Raw genomic sequence first — 18429 nt, forward strand, 5'->3', positions numbered from 1 at the left:
TTCGGCAATCTTAAATGTTTGGTGTTTTCCGCAGACACTTTTTCTGTAGCCCTGGATTAAAATGACTTTCATTTAAACAGTGAAAATTACCAAATACATTTGCAAGGTAAGAATGAAACTGAACATTTGAATCAAATTTGGCGGGAGGGTGTTTTGATGGAGGACCATAATCACTCGGGCCAAGTATTTAGTTGGATTCTGATTTTGCTGATCCAGTTTGAGAAAAACAAACCTCCTCAAATGCTTTTCATCTCTGCACACCCTGATATAAAGTGATAAGATTTTATATTGTAACCATGTACGGTTGGACCAGATTGATTCCCGATCCCTGAGGCAAGATTTACCATCAAAAACAAATTTAGTCTGCAACACTTTTCCTCCTCCCTAAATGTTACTTGTCCCTCATTTTGCCTTGTAACCGGACTTTGTTAATTGCTCCATTATCCTCCTCTGTTGACCAGTCAACTTCAGCACTCCTCCATATCAGATTGTAGCAGCAATAATATGAATATCGAGTTTTGCATTGGCACAAAACATTGACCTCAATTTTAAAATGGGCAACATTGCCTCTCGCTAAATTATATTTATTTAGCAGACACAAAAAACCTTGAAAATAATCAGAAATTAACTTGGTCCAGCCTATATATAAAAAGATTGTGATTACCAGGCACAAGATTGTTAACATTTGTAAACATGATACTTTAACCTGTGGGACTTGAACTCTTCAGAACTTAAACTCTTTGACTTCCCCAGTGGATATTTCCGTTTAAATGTGGAAATGCTTTTTTTAAATGGAAAGGACAACCTGGCGAAAACAAAGGGTTAACGCAAGGTCTTAATGCAATACAAGCATGAACTGTTGTATTAGTTCTTCCTGGCCCACGAAGTTGTAAAACCAATGTTTTTGGCAGGTTTTGTGAGTTTTGACAATCCTGCCAGTGCCCAGGCTGCCATCCAGGCAATGAATGGTTTTCAGATTGGCATGAAGAGACTCAAAGTACAGCTGAAGAGGCCGAAAGATGCCAACCGCCCTTACTGAACCGTTCCGACTCAAATGAGACTTGAGAGCTATTACAGGTAATTTTCACACTTTCAAGCTTTGTATAATGGTGCATATATTATGGTATTTATTTTAGAAATTCTGATTGACAATTTAACCTCTGGTGCCTGTTGTTTGAATATTTCTGATATATTCATGACTATCAGTTCTAAAATTTACCTGAACAATGACGTGAAACGAAACATTCCCATAGTCTTTAACATTCAAATTCCTTGTAAATTGGATGACCAGCTACAATGGCCAGTGTAAATATCACAGATAGTGAATTCAGGGACAACCAGCACTAGTTAATGCGGCTAACGTAATTAGGAATTTTCCCAGGAACATTTTCTTAGGTGGTAGTAATTGTTATTACCTTTAGAGCACAGCATTTCTCATCTGGGGAGATCTAATGAATGGAACAAATTATTTTTACCAGGGTGTCCTCATTAATTGTCTTTAATTGTATTTCTAAACAATCCAGGTTATATTCAACTGATGAACTTAGCTGCACCACATCTGTCTTATAGGTGCAATGTGCGCACCTAAGCACCCAATATGTCAGGTGACTTGCAGGTGTCTCAGGCCCAGTGCTGAACGGCACTCTGAGATGATGGGGTTGAATTCCAAAGCCTCAGGTATCTCGGGAATCTGCACGCGATCAAATATGCAGATTTTCTAAAAGTGATCGTGGTTGTGACTCACATTGCAATCTCTTGCGAGATTGCAGTGAATCAAGCAAGGTGTTGCGAGCCAGGTAGATCTCGGGAGCAGTGTCTCCCAGCTTTCAATGGCCACGCTGTACCTGCAGCGAGCTGCTCTTCTGGTGCAGTGTGACCATTGGATCATGCCCTAGAGCGGGATTCTCTTGTCCCTCAGCCACAGTTTCTCGGCGGTGCACAGTTCGCTGGCAGCAGGATTCTTCCCCTGGCTGGCCAATGGGATGTCCCATTGAAGCTACCCCACACCGCCGGGAAATCTAAGGGCAGGGGTGTGCTGCAAGCGCAAAAAGAATATCGCAACTGCCAAAGAATTCACCAGATCGCCACCTAATTTTTAGAGATGACTGTTACTGCCCTGGCATGCTCTTATGCATTCTTCATTGAACCACGGTGGATCATCTGAATTGATGTTAGACTGAGGGATATGCCGGACCATGAGGTTACAGATTGCTGGCCTACAGCACCTATGAGCTGTCTTGAGCTGGCAGATCTGTTCTAAATCTAAATCTATCCCATTTATCACAGTGGTAGTGCCAAACAGCCCGATGGAGCATACCCTCAGTGTGAAGATGGGACTTGTCTCCACAAGGACTGTGCAGTGTTCACATTTATCAATATTGTCAGGGACAAATACTTCTTTAACAAGTAGTTTGGTGAGGATGAGGTCAAGTTCTTTTTTTTATGTTGGTTCCCATCCCATATCATCTGTGACATGCCTAGACTGGCACATATGTGGCCATGCCTAGACTGGCACATATGTGGCCAACATGGTCATGCATGGTTGTACTGAGTCACTTTGTGATGGATGTTGAAGTCCACCAGGCAGGATTCACTCTGTGCCCTTGCTCCCCTCAGTGCTTCTTCCAGTGGTGTTTAACATGGAGGAGTACTGATTCGTCAGCCGAGTGAGGGCAGTAGATTGTAATCAGCAGGAGGTTTCCTAGCCCATGTATGATCTGATTACTTGAGACTTCACGATGAAGTCTCCCTTCTGACTGTATACCAGTCTTTGAAGTTGGGAGATGCCAATTGATTGGGAAGGAGGGCACAGATTGGGGACCCAGCCACCTCCACACCTCCCCCAATCAATCTCAAGGTGGAATGGGTGGAGTGTGGCCTAGCAGGAGTCCCTTGTCTTCAGACACTCTGTGCCCAATCAAGGGACCTAACATCCAGGAGACGTGAATCCACAGTAAGCCACCCACATGCCTTGCTGTCAATTCCCCCTTCCCCAATGGCTGGCGGTCTCCTTTCCCTGACCCCCATGCTGTCCTTGCTTATGTCCACCTAAGGATCTATTGTTGATCATTCCTGCAAGCCTATGTAATACCGGCAGTTGCCACCATTCATGGGGCGCTACCAGAACTGTAGTGCTGCTGGCTTCTGGTTGGTCAGCAGCTCTTCAGGGGTGTGATTTCCATCCTACTGGGACTAGCAGCACCAGGGTGCCAAGGTGGCACCAGCAGTGCCAGTGTACCACTCTGCCCAAAGGTCATGCACCTTGGGGCACCAGATCTCTTGGGAGATTCCCACGAGTGACGTTCCCTCTGGTCCCCATCTGTGGAGACCAGGACTGAATGCCACTCATCTGTGGTTTTCAAGGCGAAGAGGATAGATCCCTCCAGGAGGTGGGGTTCCCAGGTAACTGCTGCTCTTGTCCTTCCAGATGGTAGTGATCATGGGGTTGGAAGGTGCGAAGGAATCTTGGAGAGTTACTGCAGTGCACCTTGTAGATGGTACACATGGTTGCCACTGTTCATCAGTGGTGGAGGGTTTGAATGTTTGTGGAATGGGGAGCAATCAAGCAGGATAGTGTCGAGCTTCTTGAGTGTTGTTGGAGCTGCACTCATCCAGGCAAGTGGTGAGTATTCCATTACACTCCTGACTTTTGCCTTGTAGATGGTGGACACATTTTGGGAGGGTCAGGTGGTGAGTTACTTGCCGTAAGATTCCTAACCTGCCCTGGTAACCACAGGATTAATATGGCTAATCCCATTCAGTTTCTGTTCAATGGTAATCACCAGGATGTTGATTATGGGGATTCAGCAATGGTAATGCCATTGAATGTCAAGGCACGTGATTAGATCCTCTCTTGTTGGAGATGGTCATTGCCAGGCACTTGTGTGGTGTGAATATAACTTGCCACTTGTCAGCCCAAGTGGCTAGCGCTGCTGCCTCATGGCACTGAGGGTATTCTTCCCGTGTCTGCATGGTTCTCACCCCGCAGGTGGATTGGCCACACAAAATTTCCCCTTAATTGCTGCATTTGAGAATGGACTGCTTCAATGTCCGAGGTGTCATGAATGGTGCTGAACATTGTGTAATCTTCCGCAAACATCCCCATTTCTGACCTTATGATGGAAGAGAGGTCATTGATGCAGCAGCTGAAGATGGTTGGGCCTCGGACACTACCCTGAGGAACTCCTGCAGTGATGTCCTGGAACTGAAATGATGGACTTCCAACCACCAGAACCATTTTCCTTTGTGCAGGTATGACTGCAACCAGCCACAAGCACGAGTCAGGAGCGTGATGGAACACTCTCCACTTGCCCGGATGAATGCAGCTCAAACGATGTTCAAGAAGCTCAACACCATCCAGGTCAAAGTATTTACTTGATCAACACCTTCTTAATACTCTCTCCACCACTGATGCACAGTGGCAGCAATATTTATCGTCCACAAGATACACTACTGCATCTCACCAAGACTCCCTCAACAGTACCTTCCAAACCCGTGACCTCTACCATCTAGAAGGGCTAGGGCAGTAGGTAAATGGGAACGTCACCACCTACAAGTTCCCCTCAAAATCACACCACGCTGACTTGCAAATATATCACCATTCCTTCATTGCCACCCACATATTTTTTTCATACATTTACAATCTTTTTTTCCAATTAAGGGGAAATTTAGTGTGGCCAATCCACCTATCCTGCACATCTTTATGTAGTGGGGTGAGACCCATGCAGACAGGGGAAGAATATCCTCAGTGCCATGAGGCAGCAGCACTAACCACTGCACCATCGTGCCGTCCTCCACCCACATACCTGAATGACCAAATCAAATCATAAGATTGCAGGATGAGGGTGGATTGGGGTTTGAGATGGTACAGGAGGCGGTAACATACCTTAACCTTCGATGGTATGCAACTGACCACTGTAAATGTGTTGAGCACTACAATTATCTCTGGAACTCTCTCCTCGGTGGGTGTGTGCCCATGTGTCTGCACCCTCCTCTCCGCACCCCCACCCCACCCTACACACCCACACACACTGGTTAAGTTTTGCCTCTCTCTATCATGGACCGCCTTGTCCTGCAATAGAGAGGAAGTGTGCCAGTGAATTTGATGCAATGTGCTTCAGTGATGTGCCTGTCACAGTTGGATATCTGGCATTGTGTGTGCAAGGCAATTTCCAGAAATGCTAACTGTGTGACGGTGAAGTGAATCATCTGAATGAATGTGAGGTCTGTGTCATGATTGAAATAGATTGTCGGTAAGCAAGAAAGGCGTGCGACTGAATGGAGCAGTGTGTGAAGCTAGTGGTGCAGTTGGTAGGAGATGGTCTGTGAGGATATGTTGACCGACCTTATCCACTCATGTCAGGTCATTAAACTTCATGCTGCACCGCATCTTAGCTCTTGAGGCTAGGCTGTTGAAAATGAAAAAATGAAAATGAAATGAAAATCGCTTATTGTCACAAGTAGGCTTCAAATGAAGTTACTGTGTAAAGCCCCTTGTCGCCACATTCCAGCGCCTGTTTGAGGAGGCTGGTACGGGAATTGAACCGTGCTACTGTCCTGCCTTGGTCTGCTTTCAAAGTCAGTGATTTAGCCCAGTGTGCTAAACCAGCCCATGTTGGTATTGATTTGTATAGCCAACCAGTTGTAACTGTTCTTTTAATGTATATCTGCAGGCCCACCTGGCTAGAATTAGAAGCAGCAAGCTCCACCACTTAGCATGCTGTGTCCATGACTTTTGGTGTGAGATAGCACAGCTGAATAGCCAACTGTCTGACTGAAAAAGTCAGATATTGCATCCACAATATAGTATTAGCACAAGTTGATTGGCTATGAGTTAACAGGGTCTCTTGGAGTTATGCATTGGAGGCAATTTGTCTTATTTCAGAAACAAAAAAACATTAGCCAGAACTTTCAACACAGACAGGGACTTGAAAAGTGTCTTCACGGATTGACTGCTTAGAATGCACCTTGTTTACTTTTTCTTTCCAAAGAAATACCAAGGAATATCAGGCTGGATGTTAAAGGGCAGCTGAGCCACCACTGCCATTTGTCTACTTCAGGGACAATCTGGACTGGAGTTGAGTTAAGAACAGTATGAGGCAACCTTGTTATTGAATATTACAAAGAAATGCAAAACACATTTATTCAGGCTTACAGATTGAGTGCTTACTGATGTGTTGGGTAAGCTGGGTCTGCGAGGACTGCGTTTACTGCAGTAGTGAGAGAGACAGGCTTCCAACACGTGAAGAAATGCAACTCGATTTTATTGAACTCTTAACTATCATACATACTTTATCTGTGGGTTGACACTATGCTGAGTTGACTGGAGACCTGAGGCTAACCTGACCAGACTATCTTACTACCACATGGTGAATGTTCTAATTGTTGCTCACGGGCTCTGACTGTCTCAGAGGCTGCATCCCAAGAGAGCGGGAAAACTAGTGCCCTCTGGCTTTATAGTGGTCGTGTCCTGTCTGGTGATTGGCTGCTGTGTACTGTGTGTTCATTTATCATCCTGTGTGTCAATCACTGCCTGTCTGTGCACCATCATATACTTGTGTGTATATTATGACACTTACTATTTTAAATTTCCATCTCTGAATCTGTAGCACCATCTAGACTAAGATCCTGCTCGTTCTTAACAGCTTCACATGGATTGTGTAACACAGTGGGTCCTTTTACCTCTGGGATCTTGTTGAATCTATCCAAGAAGGATGAGATGAAAGTATCTCTAATGGCAGCAACAGTCCTCCATGAAATGATTTACTGAAGGTTGCATGGAGTATCTAGTCCTGGGAGTGGACCCACAGCTCTCATATTTGGTATTAATTGACATTAAATTGTCACTCAGAGATGTCTGCAATGTAGAATGAAAATATCACTTTGGTGCAACTGTGCATTTCTAACACTGAGCTAAGACACATTAACCAGACATTTATTTGAAGTTTCTCTTACTCCACCATCGTAAAGGCACTGGAAGTGCAACAAAAACCCTGTTTTCATCTGTTTTCCAGACCAAATAGGATTACACTCAGTAGCCATGAATACTGAACTGTTTCCCGAATTTACAATAGCACAGCTCTGAGGAAATTCCTAGTTGTTGTTGAGGAAGAATTTAACTCCCCACCTCATTGATATACTTGAATGGAAGTGCTTAGCTTAAAGCTACCACTGAATGCCATAAAGGGAAAAATATTCCATTTATGAAAAGCATTCCCTATATGGATGCAATAGGAGAGTGAATCTACATTAGTTGAGTGTATAATAAAAATGCCCCAAAAAATTCACTTGCTTGATGGGAACGACAGAATATTAACAGTAAGGAATAAAAACAGAAAATGCTGGAAAACCACAAATCTATAGAAAGAGCTTTCTCTCTGCTGCCAGACCTGCTGGGCGGAATTCTCCGCAACGGCCGACGCTCCTCACCCCCTATTCTCCCCCCCCCCCCCCCCCCCCCCCCCCCCACAGGAGGCTAGGAGCGGCATTTCGTCAAACTAGGCCGCCGGGCCTTGATGCTGGCGTCAAGGCGGCGCGCCGAGAATGACGCGGCCGGTGGCGCCCAGCTCCAACCCACACATGCGCGGTTGCCGTCTTCACCTCCGCTGCCCCGCAAGACGTGGCGGCTTGATCTTGCGGGGCGGCGGAGGGAAAAGAGTGCGTCTCTTGGAGACGCCGGCCCGACGATCGGTGGGCACCGACCGCGGGCCAGTCACCTCCCGAGCACGGCCGTGGTGCTCAACCCCTCTCCACCCCCACCCCCCCCCCCCCCCCCCCCCACAGGCCCCAAACTCACCTTTCGCGCGCTGTTTACGCCGGCAGCGACCAGGTGTGGTTGCCGCCGGCGTGAACAGGTCGGGAACGGCAGGCCTGATCGGCCCATCCGGGTCGGAGAATCGCGGGTCGCCGTGAAAAACGGCGACCCGCGATTCTCCGAGCGGCGTGACGCAAAACGCGACACGCCATTTTGGGGGGGTGGGAGAATCGCGGGGGATGCCAGAGCGGCCCTCCCGCGATTCTCCCACCCGGCCCGGGGAGCGGAGAATTGCGCCCGCTGTGTTTTTCTACCATTTTCTGTTTTTATTTCAGATTTCCAGCATCCACATTATTTTGCTTTTATTTACAAAGGAATCACGTTTGAACGTTCGGCGTAAGAACTATTTGTTCCGCCTGTGTAAAGAGAAGAGCACAGCGAATTAGACCACAAGACATAGAATCATAGAATTTACAGTGCAGAAGTAGGCCATTCAGCCCATCGAGTCTACATTGGCCCTTAGAAAGAGCACCCTACTTAAGCATAGGAGCAGAATTAAGCCACTCGGCCCATCAAGTCTGCTCCGCCATTCAATGGCTGTTATTTTTCTCATCTCCATTCTTTTGTGTCACAACAGGTTTGTGACAGGATTAAACACTTTGACGATTTGCCTACACTGAAACAATATTACCCAAGTATGATTCCTCCCATTCAAGTGTTCAGAATGCATGCATACATGATAATGCCAGAAAGCAAAAAATTAGCTTGTGTACAAATTGCACACTACGAGGTAACAATATTGGCGTCATTCTGATTCACTACAACAGGAGCTGAAAACGTTCCTTCCTTAAGTGAGTAAAAAAGACAGGTGACTTGGGTGGTGATGGACGACAGCAAACTAAAATGGCAGATTGGTTATTGGCTGGTTGATTTTTCAAATTTTTCATGAAAGCATTTTTTTTATTTTTAAATTTAGAGTGCCAATTCTTTTTTTCAATTAAGGGGCAATTTGGCTTTGCCAATTCACCTATCCTGCATATCTTTTTGGTTGTGCGAGTGAGACCCACGCAGAGACGGGGAGAATGTGCAAACTCCACACAGACAGTGACCCAAGACTGGGATCGAACCTGGGACCTCAGCACTGGGGCAGCAGTGTTAACCACTTCATCAAAGAATTTAGTTAAATATTTTAATAATGAAAATGAAAATGAAAACCGCTTATTGTCACGAGCAGGCTTCAATTAAGTTACTGTGAAAAGCCCCTAGTCGCCACATTCCGGCTCCTGTCCCGGGAGGCTGGTACGGGAATCGAACCATGCTGCTGGCCTGCTTTAAAAGCCAGCGATTTAGCCCAGTGAGCTAAACCAGCCCCTTCTCCATATATTGAAATTTATTTTGGTTCAAGTAAATAGGTTATGAAAACCTGAATGTTTAGTTTTATTGGCTCGGGTATAATAATTACAACAGACCAAATAGGATTACACTCAGTAGCCATGAATACTGAACTGTTTCAAAATGTACTCTTTTCTCTGTTACATAAAGACATAAGGATAAAGATAATGCCACAGATTAAGATGATCACTGTGAATGGAAATGTTTAAACGTGGGCACAATGATCTCCTGACTAAACATCTGCAAAGACAAAAGTAGAAACACTCAGTTACTTTAGGGGTGGAGTCAGAGAGAACCATTGAGAGCTAATAGTAATTCCCACAGATTTACTGAACTGTTCAATTTGAATATGTGCCGATCCCACTTTCAATTAGGTAATGCATAAAGCTTTATAAATCATAGATAATTAAAAAGTGGAACACTTCCTTTGCTATTCAATTCAGAAATGGTTAATTATTTTTTCCCCTAAACTTTAAACTTTTCTCAGGGGGGATTTTGTTCATGGGCTTCTCTACATTTACACAAAGTGAAAAGTGGGGGGGTGAATTGTTTTTGATCTCTTACCATGAACTAACAATCTGAATTATTACCTCAACAATGCAAACTTGGAATGATGCCAGAGAAATTTGTTCTTTATTACCAGGACAGTGCTGACGTAAACATTGAATTCTTCTTTCAGAATTGAATAACAAAATTCGATCAACTTGCAATGCTCTGATTTAAATGCAAGCATTGAGTTATTTTGTTAAATTTCGAGATAACATGTGTTGTCATGTTCAGAGTCCCATTGTTAAATCTGTTTGTGCTTGATTGCCTGCAAGATCCATTTCCATAAAAATAATCTGATTTTACTGAACGAGCCATATTAAAGAAAACATCTGTCAGAGGTACAGACTAACCAGAGCTGGATGTGAGTTTTACAAATAGCATTCATTAAGTTGAAGCAAACTATAATATAACAAGTGGCAGCATCATGAGCTAGGGAAGGAATGAGAAAATGAGGGTTTCTAATGATTAGGAAAAATTGAAGAACTCTTGCAGTGATGTCCTCGGACTGAGATGATTTGACTCTTCGAACCTTGACCATTTTCCTTTATACTAGGTATGACTGCAATCAATGGAGAGTTTTCCGCCGATTCACATTTACTTAAATTTTGTCAGGGCTCCCTGATGTCACACTCAGTCAAATGCTCCCTTGATGTTATGGGCAATTACATTCCCTTATCGACGGAATTTAGCTCTGTTGGACTCAGGCTGCAGTGGGGTTTGAAGCTCAGTGTCCCTGCCAGAACTGAAACCCTTTCTGCCAGAGGAGCTTTTCTGGGGCATAGCCTGTCTTTTTCGTCCAGAACCTGACTGACCTGCTGCTGTCCATCACTTTCTGAACCAGATTTTCATCCATGGAGAATATCTAAACTTCTAAATTTGTGTTGCCGAACTCAATGGGCTGGATTCCCTGTTTTTGGGACTATGTCCCCACGCTGTCGTAAAAACTGCAGCCTTTCACGCCAAACAAAACGGGCATGAAGAGGCCATATATTCATAGCCCTGAAGGAGGCTAGCGGGGACCCCATGTGTTTTTAGCAGCTTCAGCTGCAGATACAGGCCCCCGCACTTCTGGGTCTGAGGCCACATATGCGCACGGCGGCAGCCTCCAGCAGCCGCGCCGTGCTCCATGGTGGACTCAAACCACGGAGCTGGACCTCACAAGTAGTGCACCCGATCAGCTGCACGCCCGACCCGGACCGCCCACCCAAAAATTGCACGGTTCTGTATGAGGCCCCGCCTGCCCTCCGAATGGCCCGCCCCCGACCATGGCAACAACGGACTGAGTCCGCAGCCACTACGCGAGCATCCCGAACGGCAGGACCATGAGTGATCCACGCAGTTGGGACTTGTCCGGTCAGGGGCGGAGAATAGCGGGGCGGGCGCTTGGAATGGCCGCAGGTGGGGGGATACGCGGCGTGTCCGAGTATGGCACTTTTCGGGGCCCGGACAATCAGAGAACCGGCGCAGGTCCCAATTCCGTGTGCGGAAATGGATTCTCTCCCCCCCCACCCCCCAGCGCCGGACGCGATTTCAGCATCGGGGTGCGGAGAATCCAGCCTAATATCTCCCATCTTCACATGGGCAAAACTAGAGTTGGGCTAATGTTCACACATGTGCAATTTGAGAGTGCAGCTGGCCATTTAAATCACCAGCTGCCTCCACTGACTTCTGACTTTTGAACCCTAGCTGTACGAATCCTTGAGTGCTCAGAGCAGCCAAGGTAAGGGGAGGTCTGAACTAGGTGGATTCTTTGGATAAATAGGGTACCCCTTTGTAGCGATAAGGTACCTCTTTGGATAAGGTGCAGGGATAACTTTGGGAGAGTTAAGGCACCCTTTGGGATTGCTAAAATTGCACATGATGTTGTACCTTCTATGCACAAACTCTTTGGAACTGTCAGGCTGTCAAGAAAAGGTCAAAAGATACTAAGTAAGTTGACGCGGAGTGGATAAGGGCAAAGGATCATGGGTGGTAAGGGGTGACATAAGTTAGCACTGAATTGGCATAGGGGTATGAGGGGCCATGAAGTGGGTGGGGATAATGGGTTGGCATGGGAAGTGTTTGGGGAGTATGGGTTGGCATAGGTTGGCATGGATGTGGCATCGGGACTGTGTGGAGGGGCAAGGTTGAGAGGTGAGGGCTGGTGGATGTTTTTGATTTTGTTATTTTTTATTTATTTAAACACAGTGCCTTGACACAGGCAAGCATTGCACTCAACTTGCCTCCGCACGTGGCAGCCTCCGCACTCATTCTAGCATCGCATGCCTGACTCCTATTTCAGCTCTCCACATCCCAACACCCCCCTCTCCCAACCCAATTGAAAATCTGACCTGCAGGTGGCCATTTTATGATCAAGCTCTTCGAGCCAGGAAAATTTCCTGACACTACAAATCTGACCCAGGGACAAAATTGTGGGCAATAAGCTGTTAAAATGATAAATGCCATTCTGGTGGTGGTTATACTGATTTGAATGTTACCCCTGATACTCAACAACTCACTTTTATTTTCAAATTTCCCCTTCTCTCTCCTCACTTCCTGCTTGGCGTGACTCAATGAGTTGCAGCTACACATTGTTACCTCAAACCGAGGGGTCAATCTTAATGTATTGGCCTGGTCAGTTAGCATTTAACCATGAAAAAAGGGCAATTATTGTCAATTCCAATAGTGTCTTCACCCAATAGTGATGCAGACAAACTTACCACGATATGTTTCTGGATAACAGTGAAAAGCAACATCCCTAATCCAACACCACTGGAAATAACTGTAACATCCTGAAGCTTCCCCGGTTGAAACTGGTAACTCAGCAACAAATGAGAATCAACGTGGGGCCCTTCGAAGTCCAAATGGCTCCATTCCGCACCAGGCAATATATTGACCAACTAGACACCGGCGTGGAGGGCCAAAGGGCCTGTTCCTGTGCTGTACTTTTCTTTGCAGACAGCAGAGGAACCTGTCAGCTTTACTTTTAAAACATTGTTCTTAAAGTTATGTTTTCTTTTCCCTGATCTTGGATAATTCACAGCTCTGGCAGCTTCTAAATGTCGAAAAGAAAAAAATGTGTTTACTTCAATGTCCACAGAAAGTAGCGAAGGTGCACGTTGGCATGATTCTATTTTCTAAGGTCAGCCGTGAAGAGTTCTCTGTTTGAAAGAAACTTGCTTTCCCGAACTTGAACGAGTTTCCAGCAAGCGTCCCACAGAGTGCTGTGCCGGTTTCTGAAGTACCAACATTGAGAACCAATTTTACTCTGTCTCAGTCATTGTACTGCAACATAATGGATAATAACTGTCTGCAAACTTTAAAAATGAGAGGCTTGTCAATACCCTAGGTGGCCATTCGCGTTTCTCTAATTATTTTTAGCATATTATCTCAGAGAAAGACACAGCAGGAGAAAGGAATTTAAATAGAATCGTTTTTTTGTGGTGGTGAGGAAAGAGGTTTAGGAGAGCTGTGTAGTGTGCAGTTTTGCTGTTACAAGTGTTAATTGATTAGCATATCAGTAATGTATTATAATTTATGTTATACATCTATGCAATTTATTCAAATTGTTCCAGCCATTTGAAGTTGTTATTGCTTCACAGAACACTGAGACTGCCAGCACTGAGAAAAATACCCAACAGAACTTTAATATTTCTAGATGTGGCTTTTCCCACACCATCCATTTGATAATTTATTTGAATTGTTTCATCAATATGTTACTGTTGGTATTATGACCGATGCCTAAATTCATTTTATATGTAAGCTACAACTAATAGACTGAGGAAATTCCCCATTATTCAAAGTCAGATCACAAAAACCAAAGTCGGACACTTTGCACTTTCTTCCCAGCTAACAAATAGTATCAGGGATATTATTTTTTTTATAAATTTAGAGTACCCTATTCATTTTTCCCAATTAAGTGACAATTTTAGGGTGGCCAATCCACCTACTCTGCACATCTTTGGGTTGTGGGGGCAAAACCCACGCAAACACGGGGAGAATGTTCAAACTCAACACGGACAGTGACCCAGAGCCGGTATCGAACCTGGGGGCCTCAGCACCATGAGGCAACAGTGCTATCCACTGCGCCACCGTGCTGCCCCTTATCACTTAATGTTCATATGGAGTCAATTTTTGTTTCCAGAATTTAGTCTTATTGAGGCAGTGATGACAACAAAATGAGGTCAGTTGACTTATAACCTCAGCATGGCGTCTATGGTCAGCCTAAGATTCGGCCTGTTTAAATATGCAATTGGGGATCCTTTGACAGACCTGGGACCCCTAATTGCAACTTTGGGAGGGAACTGACAGGAACAATTTACTTGTTCATCCGTTCCACTGATGCCCAGCAAAGGTAAACTTCCAATTATTTCTGTGAAGCCAAGAGAGGCAGGTCTGAAATGATAGAGTCTGTCTGTAATCTGAATCCAAACATCTATTTGGGTCCCTTTAACTCACTGATTTGATGACAATGAGGCAGGGCCTGCAAATCGCACAAATATCAAAATGAACATTTATTTCTATTCAGAGTGAGTTTTGTTAGCAGATTGACATAATCTCGAGCCTCACAAACACGGTATCTTCATTAGGTTCTCTGAAGACCCTGAGCAAGGCATGAGCTTCTACTATGACCACTGTGCTCAAAGACTTCTCATAATTTTAAAGCTGCTGACAAATAGTTTCAACCTGTAGTGGAAAATCTAAGATTCAGGCGTGGGATTCTCCCAGGCCACGCCGGGCCGGTGAATCGCCGGGCCGGGCGCGAATTACGTCACGCAGCTCGGATGCCGGTCCGCCGATTCTCCAGTGAGTGGACAATCAGCGGCATTGGCGCCGGCACGGTCAGCACGACGCCAGTTCCGTCAGTGCCGGCGCGGATAAGGAAGCCACCGCACATGCGCGCAATCAAGCTGGTCGGGTGCACATGCATGCGTTCGCGTCGGTCGCAGCACACATGCGCAGACCCACTGTGCACATTTGAGGACGGTATTGGCAGCTGGAGCGGCATGGAGCGCTCCAGTGCCGTGCTGACCTCCAGAAGGGCTCGGAATCGCTGCTCCTGGGGGCCTGTTGACGCCGTCGTGAAACGCGACCGTGTTTACAACGGCGTCAACACTCAGCCTCAGGATCAGAGAATCCTGCCCCAGATTCTTGAAAACAACAGGACAGCAATACTCGAGTAGTTGGTCATTAAGAGGAATACCACTGCAATGCTGTAGAACATTTTCAGCTTATAACACACTCGACTGTGAATAAATGATTTTGTGTACATTTCTAAAGATTAATACTGCAAAAGGGGGAACAGAAACATTAACAGAAGCTAGGTACATTTCTTAAATCACAGAATGCTGGGAACTAACTGGAAGATATCGATCTTTCATTCTTGATTTGATGCTAACGCGGTACTGCAGGCCTCAAAGGGCTTTTAAAAGCTTTAAAATGTCAAGTCAATGACTGTTGTGTTCATTTTAAAACATGAAGAAAGATCTAGCCTCTCTGTGCTTATTTCTGTTGACACCAAGAACAAAGAATCTAAAACATGGAAGGGTGAAAGAGTTTTTTTTATATATATTCAGTGGAATAGCATATTCTCAAACACTGACTTGATGATTCACAGGTAATCAAATGTAAATGAATATTTCTGCTAGCGGTTTGGAATGGTAACTGTCACACAGCATGAGTATCCATTAACCTGATGGATTTGCTAAGCAAAACCTGGGATTGGTGGTGGGAAAATAAATGCTTTAAGATACCCACTGTTTAGAAAAACAGTTGAACTGGCTGAGGGAGGGAGTAATTGAAAGAGGACGCATATGGAGCGAAGATTGTTTTATCTCTTTATCCTTTCATGGGATGTGGGTGCCACTGACAAGGCCAGCATTTGTTGCCCATCCCTTCCTTGAACTGAGTGGCTCGCTAGGCAATTTCAGAGGGCAGCTAAGAGTCAACCAAGTCGCTGTGAGTCCCGAGTCAAATGTAGGTCAGACGAGGTAAGGATGTCAGATTTCCTTCCCTACAGGGACAGTAGTAAGCCAGGTGGGTTACCATAACTGAGACTAGTTTTATATTCCAGATTTATGAATGTTCCCGGAGCATTAACCTGGGCACCTGGAAAACTAGTCCAGTGACATTACCACTATGCTAAGATCTCCACTTTTCAAATCAAAAAGTTATAGGTTATGCCTCGGGCCTGGGCCGGGATTCTCCCCTACCCGGCGGGGCTGGGGGTCCCGGCGTTTTTGAGTGCCGTCAACCACTCCGGCATCGGGCCTCCCCAACGGTGCGGAATTCTCCACACCTTTAGGGGCCAAGCCCTCACATTGAGGGGCTAGACCCGCGCCGGAGTGGTTGCCGCTCCGCCGACTGGCGCGAATGGCCTTTGGCGGCCCTCCAGCCGGGGCCGGACGTCATACCGGCGCATGCGCAGGGGAGGGGGTCTCTTCCGCTTCCGCCATGGTGAAGGCCATGGCGGGGCGGAAGAAAAAGAGTGCCCCCACGGCACAGTCCCGCCCGTCGATCGGTGGGCCCCAATCGTGGGCCACGCACACCCCGGGGTCAGATCGCCGCCCGCCCGCGCCGCCAATACCGCCAGCACCAGAGGTGTTTTGATTCCCACCGGCGGGATTGGCCAGTCAGTGGCGGGACTTCGGCTTCGGATTCACGGGCCGGAGAATCGCCGCGGGGAGCCCGCCGACCGGCGCGGGGGGCTTGCTGACTGGACTGGTGCGGCGCGATTCCTGCCCCTGCCGATTCCCGGGTGGCGGAGAATTCTGGCCACGGCGGGGGCGGGATTGACGCGGCCCCGGGCGATATTCCGACCCCCCGGGGGATCGGAGAATTCCACCCCTGGTAATTTATCAGACCTGTCAAGATTTGTAAAAGTCCGCATGTCAGCTTTGCTCCGTACTCCATGTCACCTCCATACTCAGGTCAAATCTGTATTGAAAACAATCTATTTCAAATACAGACAATGTTTTTACAATAAATAAAATAGAGGTATATCCTGCTCCCAGAAGGCATGCCTGGGATTGTATAACTGGAACATTCCCTAATTGCGGGAGTGGTTTATAAGCACTCTAATGTAGTTATACTATAGAACAGAAAAAGTAAATGAGACATGTAAGAGAGTTACTACAATAATCGTGGGTGGCTTTAATTGGGCGGTACAGTGGTTAGCACTGTTGCTTCACAGCTCCAGTGTCTCAGGTTCGATTCCCAACTTGGGTCACTGTGTGGAGTCTGCACGTTCTTCCCCTTCTGCATGGGTTTCCTCCCGGTATTCCGGTTTCCTCCCACAATCTAAAGATGTGCAGGTTAGGTGGATTGACCATGATAAATTGATCTTAGTGTCCAAAAAATATTTAGGTGGGGTTACTGGGTTGCGGGGATAGGGTGGAGGTGTGGGCTTGAGTAGGGTGCTTTTCCAAGGGCTAGTGCAGACCTGATGGGCCAACTGGCCTCCTTCTGCACTGTAAATTCTATGATTATATGATGCATGTAAATTGGGTGAATCAGATTGGCAAATGCAGCCTGGAAAATTAATTTATTGATTGCATTCAGAACAATTTCTTAGACTACTATGTTCTAGCACCAACCATGGAGCTATTCTAGACCTAATTTTGTGCAATAAGATAGGATTAGTCATGAACTTCATTGTAAAGGGGTCTCTAGAAACAGTGATCATAACATGATAGACTTTCACATTTGATTTGAAGGTGAGAAATGTGGGTCTCAAACTAGTGTGTTAAAACCAAATAAAAGTAATCATAAGGCCATGAAGGCAGTGTTGGCTACAGTGAGCTGGGAAACTCAATTAAAATATAGGACATGAGAGATGCAGTGGCAGACTTTTGAGAAGATATTTAATAACTTTCAGCAAACACTTATCCCAGTGAGAAAGAAAGATAATTTTGGAAGAAAATTAATGACGGCATCAAACTGAAAGAATCACTGTACAAATCTGCAAAGATTAGTGGTAGATCAGAAAATTAGGCAGATTTTAAGAACCAGCAAAGAATGATTAATAAAGAATGGAGAAATTTGAGTATAAGAGAAAGCTAGTTACTAATATAAAAAATATTCATTTCTACAAGTATCTGAACAGAAAAAGTGTAATGGTGGTCTTCTAGAGAGTGAGTCTTGGGAGTTAATAATGGAAAACAAGGAAATGGCAGAAGTCTCGAACAGTTATTTTGTGCCTGTAGGAGACTTAGGAGACATCCCAAAGATACTTAAACATCAAGAGATAAAGGAGTTGGAGAAACCTAAAACAGTCACCATCATCAGGGTAAAGGTAATGTGAAAAATATTAGACCAAAGGCTGAAAAGTACCCAGAACTTGATGGCCTGCATCCTAGGGCCTTAATAAAAGTGGCTGCAGAGATAGCAGAGGCATTGGTTACAATCTTCCAAAATTCCTTAGGTGCTTGAAGGACTCAAACAGATTGGAAAATAGCAAATGTAACACATTAATTTAAGGAAGGAGGGAGACAGAAAGCAGATAACTACAGACCAGTTAGCCTAATACCTGTAATAGGTAAATTGATAGAATCCATTATTAACAAGGTTATAGCAGCATACTTACAAAATCATAATTGGATCAGACAGAGTCAACATACTTTTGTGAAAGAGAAAATTGTGTTTAACTATTTTTAAAAAATTTAGAGTACCCAATTCATTTTTCCCAATTAAGGGGCAATTTAAAGTGGCCAATCCACCTAGCCTGCACATCTTTGGGTTGTGGGGGTGAAACCCAC

General features: G+C 45.4%; 1 protein-coding gene across 18 annotated transcripts in view; it reads left to right on the forward strand.

The window, feature by feature from the left end:
* The window catches only part of celf4 (CUGBP, Elav-like family member 4), a 1331379-nt gene that overhangs the window by 1302919 nt on the left and 10031 nt on the right, over positions 1-18429 (forward strand). For all 18 annotated transcript variants that reach the window (XR_005459940.1, XM_038790659.1, XM_038790661.1 and 15 more), the window contains one exon: positions 912-1077. Coding sequence is in view for 17 of the 18 variants with exons in the window: in XM_038790659.1 (XP_038646587.1) it covers positions 912-1039 (128 nt within the window). In the remaining variant the exon portion in view is untranslated. The remainder of the gene's footprint in view (positions 1-911; positions 1078-18429) is intronic.

The sequence above is a fragment of the Scyliorhinus canicula genome, chromosome 3 (genome assembly GCF_902713615.1).
Source record: "Scyliorhinus canicula chromosome 3, sScyCan1.1, whole genome shotgun sequence".
Taxonomy (NCBI): Eukaryota; Metazoa; Chordata; class Chondrichthyes; order Carcharhiniformes; family Scyliorhinidae; genus Scyliorhinus; species Scyliorhinus canicula.